The 23,361-nt window shown below is 39.8% G+C and overlaps 1 protein-coding gene across 1 annotated transcript in view; it reads left to right on the forward strand.

The window, feature by feature from the left end:
- Positions 1-23,361, forward strand: part of IGF2BP3 (insulin like growth factor 2 mRNA binding protein 3) — a 114,536-nt gene that overhangs the window by 61,211 nt on the left and 29,964 nt on the right. The window contains exons 4-8 of the mRNA XM_064674993.1: positions 10,266-10,317; positions 10,410-10,473; positions 18,686-18,970; positions 20,909-21,043; positions 21,616-21,738. Of these exons, the coding sequence (XP_064531063.1) occupies positions 10,266-10,317; positions 10,410-10,473; positions 18,686-18,970; positions 20,909-21,043; positions 21,616-21,738 (659 nt within the window). The remainder of the gene's footprint in view (positions 1-10,265; positions 10,318-10,409; positions 10,474-18,685; positions 18,971-20,908; positions 21,044-21,615; positions 21,739-23,361) is intronic.

The raw sequence follows: 23,361 nt of genomic DNA on the forward strand, positions 1-23,361 counted from the left end.
TTAAGGGAGGTTTGAATAACTTGGTTTTGAGTGTTGAAAATATGTATACTTTCATTTTTATTACTATCTGAATAGTTAGGTAGCTGCTAGATAATGTGTTTTACTAGAGAAATTTTCTGCACTCAAAATTCCTCTGTTTCCCCTTTGCTCCGAGGTTCATGTTTTTGCAGTCTGAAGGCTTTGACAGCACATAGTTGTTGTTTGCAAAGCTCTCACCTCTGTGTTAGCACTGTGGAGACCTTTACTTTATTTCAGTTCAATTCTGCAGCTGAAGTAACTCAAGCGCTTGAAGGCAGGGTACTTGTTCTACCAAGATCACTCCTAAAGTGTATGTAACTTTTGCTTGTGTTTGATCCCAAGTTTGAGTTCTTGAGTCCCGCTACAACCTTCCCTACTTTTGTTGCCTGGTCTCCGCAGCAGGGACTAGATAAGGTTGTCCTCTTTCCTTCCCTCTCCCTGGAAATAGCCATATAAAACAGGAGAGGTGGGTTAAGAAAAAAAAAAACTTTCTCCAGTTGTGGGGATGACTTTTGCAATTTCAGGTGTAGCTGTTGCAACTACTCAAGTAACTGGGCTACCCTGTGAGTTATGAGTCTGCTACTGGTGGTTCTGCATTCAGGTACAGGTGTTTTGTCATGCCAGCAAGATAACTAGGGAGATGAGGCAAGTGACATGCACTGATAGCTCAAAGGAAAGCTTTGTATGAGAATATGCAACAACATGTCTGTAAACCTCAGTAAATGCAGATAACAATTCCCTCCCTTCAGTAGTCTCTTGTATTTCAGAACCTTGTTGTTTAGAGGCCAAACCTGGTGTGTCTGGTCAATAGTAGTGCCATACTTTAGTAGGACTGCTGTGAAGCCAAAGGCATGGCATGCATCTTATGTATGACCATTTTAAAAAGGGGAAAGGGGAGTCTTATAAGTATAACTCCAGAAAAATGCTTCAATCTTTTTATAGTTTTTCCTCATTATAAAGAGACTGAAGGTATTCATAAAGTGACTGTTAAGAATTCTTTTTCCCAAAAGCTTGTCATCTTGCATCTTGTGCACAATAGAGGGGATGTTTCAGATGTGATCTCCATCTGAGTTCTAATATAATTCCTCTTTATCTACCCTAATCTGTGAATTAAATCCATTTTACAGGATTTGCCTCTGTTATTCCCTCTGTTGTTTTTGGTTAGTTACAAGCAGATCTTAGAGGAAATTCTTTATGTTAAATTATGGGACAACCTTCCCAGGAAAGATTCCCTGGTATCAAGCACTGACTTGGCTCTGTCTCTGTAATGCACTGTCATACCTGTACCAGAGGGAACCCTTTTCATACATATGGCCTCTTCTTGAATTATGCCTGTGCTCTTGTGGAGAGATTTCTTGGAATTTGTAATTGTTGATAGGTTCCAGAAGATGGTCTGAAAATTGATTATTTTTTTTTTTCAGTTTGACAGATATCTCTTATAATTGCAGCATTCCAGCTTTACAGAAAGCATTTTTTAAATGAACAAACTGTTATTATACTGAAACTAGAAATATCAGGCTAGCACTAGCCTTGTAGAGCAGTATGAAGTGGCATCAAGACTTTTAAATAGCTACAGAATACCTTTTAAAAGTGCTATTTTTGTGCACACACGCACGGAAGAGAGTAAAGCGTATGGGAGAAGTATAATTTTCCCTAATAAATTTTGCAATTAAAAAGAACACTTTTTCTCTAATGACATGGAGTTAGCAAAACTGAGAGGACCAAAAGGCTGAAGGGGAAAGGAAAAAAACGTAACCGTTTCTGTTCTAGTTTTCATTGCCTGGAGCAGGACACTGCAGCTCTCACTGTGGGGCTGAGCTGTCGGCTTCTTGACAGAGACCGGTGCCTGATGCCTCCACAGGAAAGTGTTGAAACTGCCTATAAGGCACCAATTGTATTTTGGTATAGTGCTGTGAGTAAAGCAGAAAAATCATCCTTTATCCCAGTGTCTTTTCCAAACATTCTTTAAAAATTTGCTGGCTCCCTTGCTTTTGTGTAGTCTATCGTTTAATCAGAGTTGGGCAGTGGGTGTTCACTGAATAGTAATGCTTTTATAGCTCTTTTTTTTCCTTCCCTTTGGCAAACTACAAATGAGATCGTGGAAGTAGTGACAAGTGTTTCCACTTAAACTGGCCGCCTCAGTGCAAGAGGAGGCAGATGAACACTAGTGTTGCTGCTGCATCCTACTACGTTTGACAACACCCATCTGCCAGCCCGGCATGTGATCCTTTCCTCATGCCGAGCCGCAGAAGTGTCCTGGTAGCCCGTCTGCCTGAGGAGGATGGGGCCCCAACAGTGCCCATGCAGAGATTCTGGGAAAGGGGATTAGCTGCATAAAACAGCAGTTCCTCCTTTAAGGACCAATCTGTGTGACGGTGCTTTTTAATTTTCAGGAAATAAGAATGGGGACTGAATCAGGAGCACTTGCATTAGTGCAAACCTGGTTCATAAACTCCAGTGTTATCTGAAACTGCTCTTGAAGTTACACCTTTAGTGTAAAGAGAGGGAAGATTAATGAAGTATTGTAGCAGATATTGTGCAGTGCTTAATGGTGTTTCAGATAATGTTGCATAAATACTTATTTCTGTGTTTTCAAACTTGTTTTCATTTAATTTACATGAAGGGTGAATAGAAGCTGCCAATTTGGCCATCTCTACATGATTCGTTATTTCATAATACCTGTATCATATTCCCTCTCACTCCTTTCCAAACTGAATTATCCTGTTCCCTTTAATCTCTTTGTGAAGGAGGCCACCCATGCATCTAATAAGTGGCATTTTTTTACCTTTCTCTTAAACATTTCTCAAGTACTTTTTTTTTAGCCTTGCAGACCATTTAATGCTATTTATCTGCCTGGATACTATGGGGGTTTTTTTCCCCCATCACATACCTCCTTAGTGTAATCCACACTAATCTTTCCTCCCTATCACACATTTAAGAGACTGGTTCCAGTTTAGGGTGTAATGTGGGAACATGAAAGCACAGGAGAACTTTTTGTGTGCTACATTCAGTACCTGGGCTAATTTTGTAGCCTAAAAATTTCTTTTTCAATTTCTTCTATTTTCAGGGTTTCATTAGAATATTCTCTCAGTGAATTTTTCGATTCTGTGAATTGTTATATAAAAAAAGGGAGAGGGAGTTCTGGTACTGATGTTGATCTGTAATGATTTACCATGTTGCTTATACTTGTTGCATTGCTTAATTTTTTATTTTTTTTTTTTAGAAACCAACCTTCTTTCACTGGTAAATCATGTAAATTATACTTCAAACAATTTTTGACTTAGCAGATTCAAGGCGGGTTCTTTTAAATGTTGTTCTTGAATACCAGTTTTAAAGCATTTAATCCACTCTTCCTGTTACCTTTTTTATTTTATATACAGAAGTGGGTGGATGTATATATATATAAGAATTTAAATGGTCCAGCAGTACTATCTGGAAATACTTACAAACATATGTGGTATGTGGAGTTAGTTACAATAGTTGTAGTCATGGCTGCATGTGGTGCTCTTGAGACCTCTTTTCAGTTGCTGTCTATCTTTTGGTTAATTTGAAACACCAAAATTGTGATAGTTCACATCATCACTTACCTCAGTTTTTTTAATTGAGCATTTCAGATGTTCCATAATGAGAGCAAGGTAAATAGGGACCTATGTTTGCTCTTTGCACTGCAGGGAGAGACATGGGCTTAGGCCAGAGGATGGCTCTGCTGTCACAAGTCCAGCCTGTGCAGTGAAGATGATTAGTCTTGTAAGAGTTGTGACCCAGTTTACTCACCACATGCTTTCTTAATTTTGCAGCAAGTTGAGGACTTTCAGGAAGACAGACCCTTTTGGTTAGGGGAATTGAATGTTGCCATGGCAAACTGAATCCTGCATGTTCTAGTCTCCGGTGCTGTGCTAACTCCTTAAACAAAAGTCACTGTTAGTTGCTAAGTGTGTGCCTTGTCTTCAGCTTGTCTTGTGATGAGCCAGAGGTCTTGCAGAAGTGCCGTGTTCTCCTTACTACCAAAAGTGGCTTTGAAGCCGCCCTTTGAACAGGCAGACGTGCTGAGCACTGTGGAAAATCAAGCCCTTGGTGTCCAAATTGGTCACTCAATTAGAAGTCCCTTTGACAATTTTGTCTTTGTTCTCTGTGGTTCAGCATTACATTCTTAAAACCCTGGTAATGCCACCTAAACAGAATTGTATTATAGGGTAAACTTATTATTAGTTTTGAACATTTGGATATAACTGTAAGTTCCCAGGAGAAGAATTCACTCCAGGGTTTGTATGGGATGTGGTAAATAAGCCAGAGTTATTGTTTTCAGGCGCTGCCTTTCTGGTGTGTGCAAACAATGACTCCAGCAGCTTCCAGGCTTATTTTTCTGATTCTTCCAGACCATGGTCATGGTTTCATGAGACAGTAAACTGGGTATTGGAGGACCTACAGGATGAAAAACACCATCACCACATGCTGCAATGCATTGAGCCATTGCAGACTGGCTTTGCCTATTCAAATGCCTTCACAAGGTTTTGGACAAATAACTGTGTCCCTGCAGACCATGTGCTGGATTGGATACTCCATGTCAATGCTGCTCTGCCTTTACAAAGAACCCAACATACTCTCCTTTTTGGTGAAAATGGGCAAAGTTGCTCTTTTTGGGCTCTGGATGGGTGGCAGTAGTCCAGACAGGCTGCCCAGACTGGGAGGTTTGCTGGGCAACCTGGAGCCAAGCTCTCCTGTCCACCACAGCCACCAATCAGGCAATGCAGTGTTACCCAATTAAACCTTTCAAAAATGATTGCTTCCTCAAGGATTTATTAGGGGCTTATTCGTATTTAATTTTCCTTGTAAAGTCATGCTAGCTGGGCCCCTTGTTGGGGATATGACTTTTACCAATAAAAAGGTTAAGCCAGACTGAAGGAACTTTAAAGAGCCTTTCTGCCATGGTCAGCCATTGGCAGCTTGTGTGGCTGCAAGAGTAGCATCTCTGCTGAGGTGATTTCACACCTCAAAGGCACAAAATGCCTGGTCTGCTCCCACTGCACAGAAAATTCTAGTACACCAGGGCCCAGTGGGGGGGCCACATCAGACTAGTTGGGCTCCATTAATATAATTAACTGAAAATGGCATTATGGCTTTTTTTTTTTTTTTGGTAGACTTAAATATACCAAGACAGTACCTGAAGTGTGCAGATGGCATTAATGGTTCAGCCAGGCTTGATATCTGGAGTGATATCAGCATTGCTTTGTACCTAGTCACACTCTCCTTTCCTTACCTGGCTCTTTTGTTTTCTTTCATCCCCACCTCTCCTCTGTTAAATCTATTAGCCATGTGTACACACAACTACTCTTTCCTCATATTGTTGCCTGATACTTATCTTTTTTTGGTTTGGTTTGGTTTTTTGTTTGTTTTTGTTAATTCACACAGTACACTCAAAGTCTTTGCAGGCAAATATTTCCATGTCCTTTTTTACTGAATGACCCTAATCCTCCTGTCTCTTTTTGCCTCTGCTATTTATGATTTTAGTTGTGTTGACTAATTTTAACTCCCAGTCAATGTGGCACAAAAGTCATGGAAACAAGGGTGGTGGTCTAACGGATTTGCTCTACATGAGTGGAGAAAATAACTTCAGGTTCTACAGCACCACTGTGAAGTTCCTGTTGTGAAGTGTGTGTGTGAGAGAGAAACAATATGGATAACTGTGCTTGCGGACCTGATATCTTGAGACTAATTTGCTTATGGCATACAGCAGAAATCCTATAGCACTATAAAGTGATGTGTATGAAATAGTCTGTTCTGAAAGTGCAGAAAACAACTGCTCTGATTTGTTCAAAGGTGCTACTTCTAAACCTGTGAAATTTTGTATGAGAACAGGGATATTTTAATGTGTGCATCAAGCTCTTGGCTTTACTGAAAAGTGATGTTTCCTTCTTTCTTTTTTCCATGTAAAGCAGCCTCGATTTGTGGGTCTTGGTGTAGGGTAATGCTGTTTATAATGAAGTCAGAATTGGCTTTTAGAGCCTGATGAATGAAAGTCCACAGTATAAGACTGCAGCTTTTTGTGAGAGAGACATCTGTGCTATAACAAGAGCAGGAGACCCAATTTAGACAACTGCGAGAAGGAGAACTGAAGAAAAGGAAAGACCTTTTTTTTTCTAGCTTAGATTAAATATTTGTACAAATAAACTTTTCAGCTGCTCATCAGAATTGCTGCTGCACCACCAACTTGGCTTTGAATTTTGTTCTGATTGCCCAACAAGGCTGTACACGGAGAGTGTTACGGAAGAGCAGCTTAAACAAAACATGTTTGTTTTGCAGCAGAAATAGAGGCTTTGGGCTAGGGAGAAAAATTGGGGGAGAGAGAAAAGATAGCGAGAAAGAGACATATGAAGAAATGAAAGATGTATATAGGAACTAACTGTTGCAGTAAAGACACGTGAAGCAAGAAAGACATGCAGGAATTGAGTTTGTGTTTTGAAAGTGAATTACCGTAGAGGATCTAGCTTTGAATACAGCTGCAATGACTTTTCCCATCTGGATCAGCTGGTTCAGTTAAAAGTGTTCTCACCCATGAAGTTTGCTTCTTAGACATGGACACATATACCTCAACTGCTGCAGAAACTTTCCTACTAGTGCATTTTAACTACAGTCTAATTAAAACACCCCTGTGGTGTTTATCATGCTTTAAGTCTTGCTGCATGAGGCTGATAGTGATGAAAATTCAAGTTTCTACTGAGAACAGTGCTGTGGAGAGCAAGTGTCTTTGACTGAAGAGGATTGTTTCTCATTTCGGTTAAAGCAAGCTTCAATCCTTTGAGGAAACTCTTCATAAATCTGTTTGGTAAAGCAACTCTTCTAAGAACATGGGAACTCAAATCACTTGGATTAAAGCCCAGATGGACACTGTCTCTGACTGAAATGACTCAGAAGAGGATTAAGGAGTAGCATAAGTGGAGAACTCCTTGTGAAGAGGAGTGGGATGCTGAATGTGCCATCCTGGGCTGCTCCTCAGCAGTAACAGGGAAGGAGCCTTTTAGTTCTCAGGCTTCTTGGAGCAGATGCAAGGATAGTGTGTTGAGATGTTTCTGATGGCTGATCAGAAACATGCTGAAAGTAGTTCTTGAGAGAATGTAGTATCTTTGAAAGGTTGTGTGAATTCAACTTTAAAGTATTTCTTTTCTTGGTGAAGCTGGTGACTTTAAATATAGAACTACCTTACAAAATATCAATTATTATCCAGCAAACTCTCATGAAACTTCTGGCATTCTAGCTTGCTCTTTTCCTGTATGATTAAGGATGATAAAGAAATTCTGTTGTTTTGAAGTGATGCAGCTTTGGGACAGAGTGGGTATGAGCTGGTGGTTAGCACAGTTCAAACGTAGTAATAACTAAAGATTTTAGCTTACGCTGTAGAACGCTTGCTGTGTAGTACGACATGGGTGTTGGCATATTGTCATCATCATGGCTAGGCCTCACGAAGGAAGATTTGGGAAGGGCTCTACCCACGTCTGTTACAAGTGCGTTGGTGGCTAAAAAGGCCAATACGAGATAGGCATGTCCAGTTGCAAAAGGCACAGCAGAAAGACTCCTTAGGTGGTATATTCTGCAAGACATGGTTCTTTCTGCGTTGTCTTTTCTCCTCTAGAGTGATCCTGCGTGTGTTCTCAAAGGCATCAGCAGCGTTATAGATGGTGTGTCTCCAGGCCTCCCGGTTGGAGGCCAGAGTAGACCAGTTATGTTGATCAATATGGCCAAGGCTGAGATGTTGTTTCAGGAAGTCCTTGTATCTTCTCTTCGGGGCTCCTCTCTTGAGGCAGCCAGTGGCAAGTTCACCATAAAGCAGGATCTTAGGGAGGCAGTGGTCCTTCATCCTTGAGATGTGCCCTGCCCAGCACAACTGTGTTCTCAGCAACATGGCCTCAATACTTGTGACTGCTGCTTGTTCTAGAACAGATGTATTGGTCACATAATCTGACCAGTGGATGTTTAGGATTGCACAGAGGCAGCGTTGATGGAAGTGTTCTAGGAGACACAGGTGGTGGTGGTAAATGACCCATGATTCAGATCTGTATAAGAGAGTAGACAGCACAATGGCTCTGTAAACACTGATTTTTGTACTTTTCTTCAAGTGTTTATTTCACCAAATGGCATATTGTAGGGACAAAGGAATTGCTTTATCAGACTAATGAACTCTTCAGTGTCCTATTTCAACTAAACTTCTCAGAATGGATCTCTAAGCCAGGGACTTGCTCTGCTTTTCTTGTTTTAAACCCCTGACCCCACCTGAGATTCTGCTCACCTCCTGATTTCAATGGATCACTTAAGCTGTCTGTGGAAGAAGGCTTTCCTCTAATCGCATGTGGTGGCTCTCCTGGCTTGTGTGGAGGTACAGCTGCAGACCTGCAAGACCGCACAACTCTCCCACTCATCTGTGCCAACATTTTAATTGTCTTAAAAGGATCTTCCACAGACTTTTAATTTATTTTAATCCCCTGGAGCATCTCTGCTTCAGTAATATTTAGTGAATTTCAGAGCAAACATTCACTTAGTTTCCAATTGTCAGATCTGAGGAGTGGCAGAAAAATTATTTTTCAGGGAACTGAAAAGACAAACTCTCAGACTAGGCTAATCTCTACTTGTAGAAGGAGAGGACAATTAACAACTTGTCTATGAAAACAAAACAGTTGCCAAGAAAACTTACTAGAGTCTCTACAGGAAGGATGGGGAAATTCTGCAGTTAGAAGCAGTAATGCATTGCTTAAACTTGGTGAGCACCACATTGCCTTTAAATATCTGTTCTGAAATGTTACCTTTGAAATGTCTGTGTGCAGTTTAAATGTTAGTAGGTGGTAAAGAGTGGAAATTATACTCATATAAGTTGTCTTTAAATTGCAGTTTATATGCCCAAACTTATCTTGAAAATGTCTCTTACATATACCATGCAAAGTATAGGGTGCATTGGTAGATCGTAAACTGGGATTTTTAATCTAGTGAGGGCGTAGACTAAATTTTACATTTTTAAGGGCTGGGGATTTGTGCACACTCAGTTGCTAGATATAGCGAAGGGAAGTGTAGTGCAATGGGAAGCTGCACAGAAACTGTTAACTGTTTTCCTTCTGTCCTTGCTTCCTTGTTTCCTCCCGTTCCCGAAGGGGTTTCTTCCCTTTCCTACTGACATTTTGGCTTTAGAGACTAGCTGGAGAATGACACTTTGGTCAGAGGAGAGATTGCAAGTTTACTTTTTCACTTCTTGGTGTAAATAATGAACTTCTCCAGAATCAGTTTAATTTCTGATAGAAAACATTAGGACTCAGCACACCACAGTGATGTACTTGTGTCCTGTGCTAGTTACTACCACAGTCACTGTTTTCTGCAACATTATTTCTCACCAGGAAGAAAATAAAATATATACCATGTGAATTTTAGAAGCAGTACAACTGTGAGTGTTTTAATGCTTTTACTGGAATATTCTGAAACCTTGATTTTCCCCAAAAGTCTGTGTTCTTCCGCCTTCTCCATCCTCCATTTGACTAGAATAAAGGAAATTATACAAGATAAAAGTAATTCATGCAGATTGCTTTTGCTCCTTGTCATACACATTTACCTGTTTCTCCCTAGCTTTCTGCTGAGGAAAAAATTAGTTGTGACTTGAAAATAATGGTGAAGATACTGTTATGAGTCGTTCCTCTGGAATGGATCTATGGGAAAGCTGTCAAAATAATTGTGAAACAGCTCTCGGTGTGCTGGTTATTCTGGTTACCTTGTCTATTTAGGCAATACCCCACTGAGAAAGAAAACAACATTTTTATGTATGATCTAAGGGTGTTGTGAGGAAAGAACCCAACAACTCCAAACAGCGACAAAATTAGATATGTGTTCTTGGAATACATGGAGAAAGTTTTACCCCAGATTTACTCTTCTCTTAATTCTTTCTGTTTATGCTTTAGCCCACTTTGAGAACAGGTGAACTTGGAGGTTTATTTTCAAAGTTTGGGAGGTGCAGTTCAGTGTGACTTCTTGAGTTATGTTCTGTATTTTCACATAATGAGGTTTCAAATGCAGATTTTCTGTTAGGAGAAAAAGCATACAAACAATGTGTGCTTGTTTTTCCCAGAACAGTTAGCATTTCTTCCTTGTTGGAGTGGCTGTCTTGAATGATCTATGTTCTCATACAACTATTTTACAAATTTTAGTGTTTTTACAGGCCTTTTATTTTGTTAATCTGCTTTGAAATTTAAATCTGTCATTTCTTTTGCCTCTTATAGGTGCTGGACAGTTTGTTAGCTCAGTATGGAACAGTGGAGAACTGTGAGCAAGGTACAGCTCTACTCTCAAGTTGCTTTCAAATTTGTAGTGGGAAGTGAGTGCACATTGAACTTAACTTGTTTTCATTGCATTTTCCTTTCTAGTGAACACTGACACGGAGACTGCAGTTGTAAATGTAACATACGGCAATAAGGACCAGGCTAGACAGTAAGTATCTTACTTAGTTGTTACTGTCATCTGACTTGCACTTTGGAATTCATATGCAACTTCGTTTCGAATTACATCATCACTTTAACAATAAGTTAAGCATTGACTTTTAAGAAAGTCTATTTTCCCTGCACCAAGTGTAGTGTGCTTTACCTTAATTAACTATTTTTATCATCAACTTTTCTTGCACTTTGATAAAAAATTTTAAATTTCAAGAAACGGAAAAATCGAGCAAACTTATTTGAATGCCGAGGGCAGAAGGTTAGTAATTTGCCAGTGACAGAGGAGTTACTGTTTAATGATTTTTAGCCATGTTTTAGCGATACCCTTTTACAGTGTTCATTCTTTTGTGTCTGTTTCTTAATGGACAATCATAGCAAAATAACAGGGAAAAAATAGAAGAATGCAGCTGCTAACCAGAAGACAGACAGGTGTTGGTTTTTTTTAAGATTAGAAAATTTAATGCTGCTTTCAAACACGCAAAAAAGTATAATCTGAATACCTAAAATAACTTTTTTGGTGTTTTTGAAATTCAGGCCACATATTTTATGCTTGCTTATATCTTCAATAGTTGATAACTTTTAATCTATATATTAAAATTTTAAAATATAATGTTTTACTTTCTTAATCAGTGGTTGTAAATACTTTTTCTTTAAAAATTTATATTATGCATTATGCTATAGGTTTAATTTTGCTTTTCTACCCACATACAGAAAAAGGGTTTGTGTGTTCTTAAAGTTTTAATCTGGTGACATAAGCATACTTCCCCATTTCTAGTCATAGTAGGTGAAACAAAACCGAACGCATGGAATAGCCTACAATGATCTTTTTATTTTAACTTTGAAATTTCTGCCACCTTGTGGCTAACTAAAACCAGCAGTTAAAATGCAGAGTGCACTTATGGTATGCATTAATTCAAAATTACAAATGAAATAATATTTGTACATATAATTAAGTAATTATGATCTGTGCGTAACTTGAATGCAACACATGTATTTAATCTTTCAAAGTGTTAGGTTACTTGTTAGTACATTATAAACAAATGTGATGGGAAACTTGTGTCGGTGGTATCTCCTGTATACACTGGAGCTGAAGGAAACAATGTTTTCCTTGAATTCCCTCTTTAACTTTTCTCAAAATCTGAATTGTTCAACAAGTTCTTCAGGTTCTTCTATTGCCCAGTCATTAATAAAAAGGCTGAATTTCTAGTTCTGAAGAAACTTACCATGAAATGTTACAGATTAGTATTACATGGGCCAGTTTCTCCTCTGCAAATGTAAGAAGGAAGTACCAAAAATATCCTGGAAAGAAGCATGATGTTTTTTTTGAGCTGTCTGTTGTCTGTGATGTGGATTCCCGGGCTTGTGCACTCCCTTCTGAAGCTGAAAAAGAAACGTGCAGTTTCTCCCCTTTCAAACTGTACTTGCTAAATTTTAAAAGCAATCCTGAGGAAATGCTGGGATAAGCAAAGACTGTGAAGGAAATATCCAAGATAAAATTTTGTTTTGCATAAGAAATCACGTGACAATGACTGGAAACATCCTGAGTTCGAAGCAGGTGAATTGGTATCCAGTGTGAATGTTGCATGGGACCTGAAGCAATATAGGTTGAACGTTGACCCAGTTTGGTTCCCTTGAACAGGTAGGGCAAGCAGAGGAACCTTGATTTGCATTTGTGAGTGGTTTAATAGGGATATACAGGTTTCTAAGTGGATGAGTCCACGTTCTGTTCAAAAAAATGTTAGCTCAGATTGTCTCTGTTCAGGAGGTGACCTTGCAACCATGTGGAAATCCGTAGGAGAAGTGGCTAGATTGAGGTATGGAAAAAACTGTGAGAAATTGCAATGAAGGGTCATTACAGGACCTGTACGTGCATGGCTTTTCCATAGTGACTGTGATGCTGTTTCAGTTAAATGGTTTTCCCAGATGTGAACTGGCTGTGGTGAACAGCAGTGGCACTGGAGAGGGAGCAGTGTACAAGTGCCGATAGCTGATAAAGGCAGGGCTGGTCATCCTATGAAGCACGTGCAGTAACAGGAACTGACTTTATCAAAAGCTATTTAGAGTTGTCAGGAGTCAGCAGCTGCTAACAAGCTTTGTAGTTTGAAATTTAACTGGTTAGGGAAAATGAGGCTCTTTGCCATGAGTTTTGGATCAAACACCATGACTTGAAGATTTCTGTGCTAACACACATAGTGGGTCCCTAGTTCTAAATGCACCTTTTCTGCACTTTTTGCAGAGCACGTACTAACCTCACAGAGTGTTGGCTGACAAAACATGCAGAGTTGGCTATGTCCCCTCTGGATAGCTGTATGGCATTGCCATGCCTGCTGGTGTGTACCAGCAGTACTGTGCAATGAAGGTGCTGTAACAAAACCTAGAGATACTTTTGATAAGCAGTTCTAAACAAGTGTGGTATGCATTGCTTGGAGGATGATACTTTTGAACAAAACTTTTGGTTCCACCCAGCTGGGAAAGTGAGAATTCTTCTATCTTGCAGTCTAAGTTGTTGTGACAGAGGTTTTTTCCTCTAGGCTGGTACTGCCGTTGCAGCATGTTCAATACAGGGCTGCATTCAAAATTAACTTGGAAGCTGAAATCATCAAAGAATGCTGCAGTCTTTTTGAGAAAGAAGTCTTAGAGCACACAGCACCCAAAATCTGAGATGTGCACAGTTACTGGCTTCCAGTTGGGACAGAAGTCTGTGTCTTTGACCTGTGTAGTGACAGCTCTTTCCTAGCTGAAGAGGCAGGAGGCTGTCTTGTCAGTAAAAGCAGGATGCTGTTCCTCGACTATGTGGCCAGAGCAGGGGAGCCAGCATGGCAAATCAGGTGCTTTTGGAGAGCCTGGTAGCATTGTGGAGGAGTGTACAGCAAGCACAGAACCATGTGTGGGCCTTGGAAAACCACCCTTTGCTCTCAGGACTTTGGGTATCAAGGAGAAGGCTGGAAATACCAGGGTATTTCTGTGACCACATCCCTCCCCTCCTCTCCTGCAACTACTTGGGAGGAGGAGGAATTTGTTCCATCTCACAAACTGCTCCTGCTGCTGTCCTTTTCAGAAACTGGAGAGGGCCTTACAAAGCATGTGCACGCTGCTGTGGCAATGCAGTTGTGAACGTCGTGGTGGGTTGTGGAATATTTGGAAGAGAGGAGAGGGTGAGCGACAGAACCTGTAGCCTGTGATTCATTCTGAACAACCCAGCTGCAGGTGCTGTGGCAGCTTGGGATATGCTTGCCAAAAGACACCTCTCCTTCTCCCAATATCAGTCCCTGGCTGCAACCAGCAGGGCACGCTGCCTGTGTCCTTGTGACATGCTGCCACCTAAATTATGCCTGTTACCTTCAAAAGTTACACCACCTTCTCTTTTGCTCCCCAAAATGTTCCAGTGTAGGTGTCTAGTACGTGATCTACCTGGGATTTTTAAAGTCCACTAGTGGTAACCTCTTAATTAGAATACTTGACAAAGAATTTTTTTTTTTTTTACCCCTTCAGTGAAGGACAAGTCTGTCTGCATGCCTGTGTGTGCACACATGCATCCTTGATGAATGAATGAGAGTTCACATAACTAATACTTCTACATGCCGTTGTGGGTCAGGGCTAATGTTGCCATAGGAACGATTATAGTGAAAATTCAGCAGTGTATGATTATAAGCTTAGATTTGTTTTTTTCTTTGTTTTTGTTTTCAGAAGTACTAATGAAAACTGTATTTTTATTTAATGTAAAAAAAATTATCGTGTCAAAGAAAATTTGCCATGTATATCCATCTTCTTGTATGCAAATGTATCTGTTCAGGGAAGAAAAAAGAGAAGTGGTGTATGTACAAGCTGCATGTGGGAGTGAAATATGTTCTCCATCTAGTGCTTAGTGTCATCATGCTATCAGTGGAAGAATGATTTCCAGCAAAAGACTCGGTGCTTTCACTGTAATAATTTTCGAGGATGTTTAACCTCCACTAGCATCAGAAGGGAGAAGGCTGGACAAATATCCTCTGTTAGGGAGCTCACCAGAGGACAGCAGTGAGATGTAACTTAGATGGGAAGAACTTTGGTGATGAATTTACAAAATGTTTGTTTAAAGCTTTCATTTTTATGTAGGTATTCTCTTGCTTCTGAGCAGGTGTTACATGAACATAAGCCAGGCTGCTCTACATCTTATTGGTGCATAGGCAGTAGTCATTGTGGTCTCTTAATGAATTTGTTTTATTAAAAAATTCTGAACTACACTAAGAGATGTCTGTGTACTGGGTCTTGCTGGTATATGAAATGGAAACATTTTCTACTTCTACTAAATAGGAATTTTTAAAGATGATTTGGGGCAGGAGGACACTTCTTAATGAGGCAGTTTACTGAATTTTTCTCTATCTTTGTCCTCATTAAGTGACTAAGGCTTTTAGCCTTTGTGTAAAAGATGGTTTGTGGTTCATTTCAGTAGGTACCAGCAGTGCTCTCTGACAGAGGTAATCTGCTTGACCTTTATTAACTTGCGGTCATGGAAGGAGATTTCCCCCCCCTTCCCTCCCAACCTGTTTGGGAGAGCAGAGTCTTTGTAGGAAGGCAGAGGTGGTGTTGCTGTGGCTTGGATTTGAGTTTCCAAGGTGGTCAGTCAACACGAGTGTGTGCTTCCCAAGAGGAGCTTGATTTAAAGTGTCTTTGGTGGACTGCAGCAGTGATGATAACTTTGACTGAAACAGATGGCTCTAGTGCTGTGAAGAACCATCTTGCTTTTATCTGAGGCTCAGACTTTCCCAGGGAGCAGGGATGACTCTCCTGATAGCGAGTGCTGTCCTAGATGCTGTTTCACAGGAATTCTGCATCCATCTAGAAGATAGTTCGTAGTCACTTGTGTCTCTTCATGGTTTTTCTTCCACATCTTTCTCCTCAACCCCTGAAGCAGTGCCTAGATGCCTCTAAAATTGAGTTTGTTATGGTGCTGAACAGCTGCTGAGTCATCACATTGCCTAATTCCAGCCCTAAGTTTTGTACCACAAAATTGATAAAAATTAATTCAGAACAGCTAAAGAAAGATATATGACAATATTTTAAAAACCTAGTGCAGATTGTGAAATTCTGGAATGTGAAGGCCAGGCTTAACAGCCAAAGGGACCTTTCAAAAACTGGGGTTGTGTCTTGTGTAAGAAGTGCACCAGAACTGTGTATGTGGTGCATCCACTGAAAATCAGTTACCTTGGCATTCCACTGTGTGTGCCCAAATCAGTGCAGAATATGGGACCACCAACCCAGAAAATGTCAGTTCCACAAAAGGCTTGGGAGAGCAGCATTTAATTACTGACTCCTCTGACTTCTCATCACTTGAACAAGTCAAATTATAAAATAAGTCAGCCTATAAAATATGGAGAACTCTGTGACTCACAGGGTGAATTAGTGTGTTATTTTTCCATGTCATCATATGACTTTGGTGGCCAAGGATTGTTCACTGCTGACATAATTGATTTTCCACAATGGCAAATGAACTTTTCTCAGTTTGCATTGAATTTAAGGTACTTATAGTCATATGGAACCATTTAGCAATTTATAAATTGTTATTAAGTAGAAAAATTCCAACTTTCTTTCCAGGAAAAGGATGGTGCATATAGAAATGTATATATAGATATACATACACATATATATGCACTAGTTGTTGCTATAAAGCGTTTGTTGTGAAAACATGATAGGTATGTACCTTGGTTGCAAACAGAAAGCCTAGTCTTTTCTTTCCATACCACTTCTGAGGAGCAGTGAGAAGTCTTGTGCACTGATTTAATGTAAGGTTTTGTATTAGTGCTGGGATTCTGGTCAAAGATGTTTTAAAGCCAGAGAAGACTGACGCATTTTGAGAAAGAAGCAGTGTCTGAACTTGTCAGATGAAAGTGTGGAAGACAGTGAGTTGGGATGGACGTCAAATTGGAGCCTACCAGCACATTTGCAGAATTGTTGGTATTCATGTCTCCAGCATCTTGAGGTTTGACTCCAAAAGAAACAGGGTTTGTGCCACTGCACTATCTGGCAGTGCTGTTCCCCTCCCTGGTAGCAATTCACCTTTCTAGTTGATTTCGGTAAAACTCAACCCAGAAGTAAACATCTCAGATATTTGCAAAAAACAAGAACTTAATATGTTCATGTTTGCACGAAAAGGAAAGGTTCCAGACCCCTTTCCCAGATAGGATGTCCATAGAGAGGAACTTCAGTGAAATGCCTTTCAGGCATTGGAAATTTATCCAGAAACTAAAAACTGAGAGAAATCCAGAGAAACACCAGTTTCATTAGTCTGCTCACTGCCCTTACTGTTTTGTAAACGTGTTTTATTGTGTAATAAAATGTTCTTCAAAGTCCATGGAGTAAAAGTTAAGAATTGTCAGCTCTGAAATAGCCTTACCAAATCTGAATCCAGCTCATTTGCCATATGCTGTAAGGGATTCTTCTGTTAGGGGAGTAATTACTCTCCTGCTCAATTCCCAGAGGACCTATGTTTCATTTGGTTAGCACAAGTATTTAATGAGCAGTGATCAGTTATTCAATATTTTGCTTTCTTTGTTCATTGGCATTGCCTTGAGCCTTATTTATTACCAGCCCTTATTAAACACCATTCCAGAGACACAAATTACTTGTTTTCATGTAAGCTCTTTACTGTCCAACTGGAGTATTTTGAGGATGCTGTTTCAACTCCAGAGAGACAAGGGCAAGTTATCCTCAGTACCCAAATACCACTCACCTCTGAAGCTGCTGCTTGGCTTCAACAGCTGCTAGAGACCCAGGCTATCAAATGGGACAGGAAACTAATAGTATTTTTCACTGGCTACTGAAAATGCCGGTGATTAGCTAGCACCATGCTTCATCTCTGTAGCAGAGGCAGGAGTAAAAGTGTTGCAAAGGCTGAGTGTTTGGTAAACTGGCAGTAAGCTCCTGCAGCTGTGTGAATGGAGGGACTGGGTTAAGTTTCTGAATGTCACAGGCCTTGCTCATATGTTGTTTGGAACTTTTCTTTAATATCAGATGGAAACCCCTTCCCTCCCACTACTGCTTTTAGTTTAAATTTTGTCTTTAAAGAAAATCTCCTGGTAATCATTGGTCCAAGATTAAGCCTGGCATTTTTAAACTACTCCAAATCAATGCATATTTCAGTGATCAATATATCACAGATAATCTGAATAATAATAATACCTTTCGAAGCAAAATTTGAAATGTCTTTCTTGGGCAAGTGTGTCGGTTTTATGCCACTAGTTTACCAGGGTGTTGTGTGTAGCTTAGTTATTCCTACTGTTGGCTGGATCTTTAGTTGTACAGAATAAGTTTTTAGGTTGACTTGTGTTCCTCCTGTAAAAAGAAGACCACCAGCAAGTCAGGCTGGCTGGCTTGTCCCCACCTTGCTTAGAAAGAGGGACTGAGCAGAGGGGGAATGCTGAGCAACCAAAAGGTTATTCAGTGTGATGGACCCCCATGGTGGGAGTGGGCTGTGTATATTTGGGCAGTATCCCTCTGTAATGTCTAATTAAAAGAGAAATTGAAGCACCATTTAAATGCCTTCTAACAACTTTGCATCTCTTGAGAGTTTAACATGTGTGGGCTTTAATTTCCTAGTTTAAAAATTAACTTTACTTACAACATGACTAGTTGGTAAGTTGCACTTTGCTATTGTAATCTGCTAAGTGGTATTTCAGATGCCATTGAGAAGCATTTGAATTTGCTTCCTTTCCTGCTGTGAATGAACTAGATACTGTCTTCTTTCATATTTTATTTTCTTTCCTGTCACAGCTATATCATTGCAAAAACTACAGCCAAATAGCTATGCTGGCAAAAACCCTAATGAAGGTGCTGTGATAGCAACTAAAAAGTTTTCCCTCTGGTGCAACTTTAATTCTATTTGGGAAATTGATTTAAATTAAATCGGGCAAAAGAATGCTTTTGAGTGTATAAGCTCTGTTTCCTGTGAGGTTTTGCTGATAGAGTTGGACCAGCAAAACCTATAAAGTGCACAGCAGCCCAGAGCAAGCAAGAACTAACTTGTAGTTCTTAATATTGTGACTTTGTGTAATCAAAATCTTGGCTGAAGAATTTAAAATGTAACTCTTCACTGTAGAACCAGTTTTTAGCTTTACCATGCAGTTTATAAAGACCAAAAGTCCATGTCTGAATGACTTGTCATTTCATAAGGCCCTGCATGTGATTGTGGGTTTTTTTTAATCTCCTCTCTCCTCCCCTTTGCAAATAAACAGAGCAATAGAAAAACTGAACGGGTTTCAGCTTGAAAACTATTCCTTGAAAGTTGCATACATCCCTGATGAAATGGCAGCCCAGCAACCTCCGCAACAACATCCCCAGGGAAGACGTGGATTTGGACAGAGAGGTCCTCCTAGGCAAGGGTCACCTGGCGCAACCACAAGGCAGAAACCACAGTCAGACGTTCCTCTACGGATGCTGGTTCCCACACAGTTTGTAGGAGCCATTATTGGGAAAGAAGGAGCAACAATCAGAAACATTACAAAGCAGACACAGTCCAAGTAAGTTATTTTACAAAACTGTAATTAATAGCTTTCATATTGTGTTCTCATTGCTCCTGTAAAGGGGAATTTGTAAAACTTCACAACTAACCTGTGTGGTCAGAGAGCAAATGAAGGTAACGGTGAACAGGAAGTCTTTTGCAAGATTTACTTAAGGACTAAATTCTGTCCTTGGTGTATGTTCAAATACTGACTTGTTTCTCCCTTCTTAGAAGAGGGAAACTAGGCAGTGCTAGCAGGATAGTACTCTGTTGGAGAGTTTTGCTTACAGATGTACTGTTATGGTTCTGGCACAAAAAGTGAAACTGAAAGAGCTGTTATATGTTGGTCTGTGGGACATACAGTCAGTGTGTTGACATATCCAAGTCTTCAGGTGTTTATTCTAGCTTTAGTTTGATTTATGACATTCTTAAGATTTGTAAATGTTGCCAATTCAAGGGGGGGGGGGGGGGGAATAAAAACGAACGAAACCCCTTCCTATCTACCCTCACTACTCCTTACACCTCACCCCCCTGTATTTCTGGAGAACACATTTGTTGCTATCAAGTTGCAGACCACACCAAGACGCAGATTAAGGAAATGCACGGGAGGCAAAAAGCAAGCTGCTAAGTGACTTAAGAAGCTTAGAGAACTGGGGTCTAGAGACGCTGGAGGAGATTGTTTCCAGTGTGTGTTAAATCCCTACCCACAAGGAAGAGCTCAGCGCAGATGAAGAGGGAGGTGGGGTTCCTATTCCGAGAACTTTTCCAGGATACCCCTAAAAGCAGAGTTAAAATGCTGTCTTCAGCAGTACACTGGTAGGAGCCCCCAGTTCTGTAGTTGCAGCAGGCAGGATGTGGAAATAAGCTGTGTGTGAGGGGTATTGAGAGGGGGTGGCGGCTTCAGTTTTGAGAGTAGTTAATGAGGATAAAAGAGTCCTCTCTAATTACACCCCAACCCCCAACAAACAGGCTTTCCCCCACCCTCCAAACCTGGGATTATCATGATGCTCCTTCCGAATTCTCATTAGCATTTTGTAACCCAGGAGACTATTTAGTGTGTTTAACTGCACAGGTTTAAGAGATTTGTGATGTCCTGACAAGACTCGGCTGTAGATTGCCTATGGGTAACCAGTTTTTCAGGTGATATCTAAAACATCTAGTTCTCCAACTCTAAAAATCCTGGAAAATTGGCATAAGGAAAACTTTTATATCTTAAAAGAAGGGTGGATAGAGCAGAAATAATTGCAGGTTGTTAACTTTACAGATATGCAACTTCAAGAAAGATGTTTTCATTGATTTAGGGATAAAAAAAGAAATTTCATATACTTCCACTTCTACCAAGGATTGTCATGGGCTTCTTGGAAAATGCTTCATTGTGAAACTAAATGAATTTTCAGTACTGGAAAGAACTGCAAAAATGAAGGACCTTATTGAAAAGCAGCATTGTTGTTTCAGTTTGGAAACAGCTATGATTTGGGGAAGAGGGGCAAAAGGAAAAAGCAGAGATGGAAAGAACATGTGACCTGCAGTTATTGGCAGAGGACCAGTAATATCCTAGGCATTGTCTTTATGCAGGTCAAAATTAATTTTTGTTAAATTCCTAGAGCAATGGGGCTAATGATGGAGTGTTGGGAAAGCTTGATGAGATGTCTTCAGTGGTTTACTACAGATTGTCTAATAACTCCCTTGTGTGTCTGGATGGGACCCTACTGAGGAAAGGAGATCCCAGTATCTACAAAGATGGGGTTTAACTGGTAAAATCAGGATAGGAGAGACTCTTTATAACACATAAAAATTAGTATTTAGGATATGTTTAAGTAGTTGTAAATGTTTCAATATTAAATCACTTAAGTGTAGTCACTGTTAGCTCAAAATAAATTGGTTTTATGAGAGTTGAAAATACACAAGGCTTACCACAGAGTACATGGTTACAGTTAGCGTTTTTCTTTCTTTCAAGAATTGATATTCATCGTAAAGAGAATGCAGGTGCTGCTGAGAAACCAATTACCATCCACTCAACTCCTGAAGGCTGCTCAACGGCTTGTAAAATTATTATGGAGATCATGCAAAAGGAAGCTCAAGATACTAAATTGTGAGTAAAAGGCATTCATTGTGGAAGCATTAAAAATTCTGAATTCTTGTTGACTCCATTTAAAGATGTAGTCTTTAAAAACTGTTAACAAGTGAATCTTCATTGTCGTTATCCATTTCTAAGTATGTAAAGGAATTAAGACATTTTACCTTTCAGGACAGTCTTGTTGCTTAATTAGCCCCAGCACACATCTGCTGTTTCAGTCATTGTCTGCCTGTGATTTTGAGGTGAATGGGAGCAAATACAGAAGTTTCTTGAGCAACTGATAGCTTTTAGTCAGAGTGAGCTTAACAAGTTGTGAGCCCTTGCTAAAAGCTTTAAGATATACCTCCTTCTTCCCAATAGCTCTTGCTACCTCAATCTGAGCTTTAGCTCAAGGTACGTTACAATGAAGCTCTAGGTGATAGTTCTGAGAAGTCCACTGCACTTGGACTTGTTCTGCATCTAGTGTAAACATGTGTTAGTGAATGGGAGTTGTGGATGTTTCTGTGAAAATAAAATTAATCCGTAACACACATAAAAACTTATGCTCTGGTCTCCAAAAGTCTCACTGGTTATAACTTCCATTACAGTACAGAAGAAATTCCCCTGAAGATATTGGCACACAATAACTTCGTTGGCCGACTTATTGGCAAAGAGGGAAGAAACCTGAAGAAAATTGAACAGGACACAGATACTAAAATCACGATATCTCCGTAAGTTTTTGGTGGCCTAAGGTTTTGGTGAGATGTCTCAAATAGCAGCAATGCTGCTGCAGTACATTCAGGTACAGAGTTCTTAGAAAAATATTATGTGTGTTGAAGGCTGAGATAACAGCCCTTCAGAGGCCTTTCCATCATGTGGATTAAACTGTTACTTAAGCTCAGTTAAATTTTATGTAAACAGTGAGTCTTCATTGCAAACTCAGTCAAGAGCAAGCCTAAAAATAACATAGGCTATGTGGAGCCTGTGTCAGACTATATTTTAAGTGTTGGTTGTTTTTAACATATTATACCATATGTAATGATGAGTGTTTGAAACTGTAAGTCTGGATCAGTTCTGAGCTTTGTGCAAAAATGAGTGAAATTAGTGATGTTTTAGTTACAACTATGTATTAAATTTTTGGACTAGAGGGAAGGAAGTAAAGCAAATGAATACTGGAAAGAGTATTTTTAGTAGCAGTTCTGTCCCTCTTGACCGCTAGCAGCCAAACTGTGGTACATTGGTTAGTCTGCTTCAAAGTAATAGCTTTTGGTCCATGAGTCTGTGAAGGTAACTGTGAGACCTGTTCAAATTTAGCTGAGATTAGACAAGAGTTTTCACCTTCACTGGAAATCTGCAAATCACTGTTTAGATTAACATCTCTGTAGAAGCTTGGCAGTCAATAGTAGTTTTACCCCGGAGTAATATCCACAGAGAACCTCCTGTTCTGAATAATGAATGCTCTGGCATGAACCTCAAGCATTTGAGGGCATCTTGGGTTTGTCTTTATCCAGAAAGGGTGAGAATAAGGCTTATAGGCTGTAGGAAGGGGAAAAAGTTTGGAAAAAGACACATGAAGATGGATGAAGAGGTGTGAATACATGCAGGAACAAAAAAAGTACAGCAGAAAATAGCTCAAATGAGGACAAGGAAGTTTGGAGTGAATGTGGCTCCTCAAAAAGAGGAAATCAAATTTGGGTGAAAGAACCTGAGGCCCTCCTTAAAGGTGTGTAAGTGTTTATGGAACTAGTGTAAGGAAGAGAAACAAATGAATTGTGTGCTTCAATAATATGTGAGGCCAGCATGCTCTCTTAATTGTGCTGGCATAAATATTCTGTTTGCAAACAGTACTCAGACTGTTAATGCTATTGCTTAAAGGAAAAAAATGTGTACAGGGTAAATGGGATAACGGGCTTCATTCTGTGAAATCAACTTGTCTTTATTGATGGTGACACAAATAACATATTGTCTGTAAACACAGTATTTTTTTAATTTAGTAAGTTAATGGTTTATTTGCACTAAAACCTTGGTCTCAAGATTGTATTTGTCATGCTATGCCTGAAATAGCCCCATGAAGTTGCCTGATATAATCGATACGTAAAGAGAGCATATTTGCCCACTGATTTTGCTCTATCCAATTAGTCTTTCTCCTGATCTCTTCATTTAGGCTATTTTGTAAGCTTGTCTATAAATGTAAAGTAAGGCAGATGGTTTGGGAAAGCGTTTCCTTTCTTCTTTGGGGTATTTCCCATCACTTTCCTTCCTGAGACAGTAACTTGAGGCTTTTGCGCTGGAAACTTAAGGACTGTTTGTGGATGCATTTTGTGCTTGCCACTGTTCAGTTGAGATGTGCAGGT

The sequence above is a fragment of the Pseudopipra pipra genome, chromosome 1 (assembly GCF_036250125.1).
Source record: "Pseudopipra pipra isolate bDixPip1 chromosome 1, bDixPip1.hap1, whole genome shotgun sequence".
NCBI lineage: Eukaryota > Metazoa > Chordata > Aves > Passeriformes > Pipridae > Pseudopipra > Pseudopipra pipra.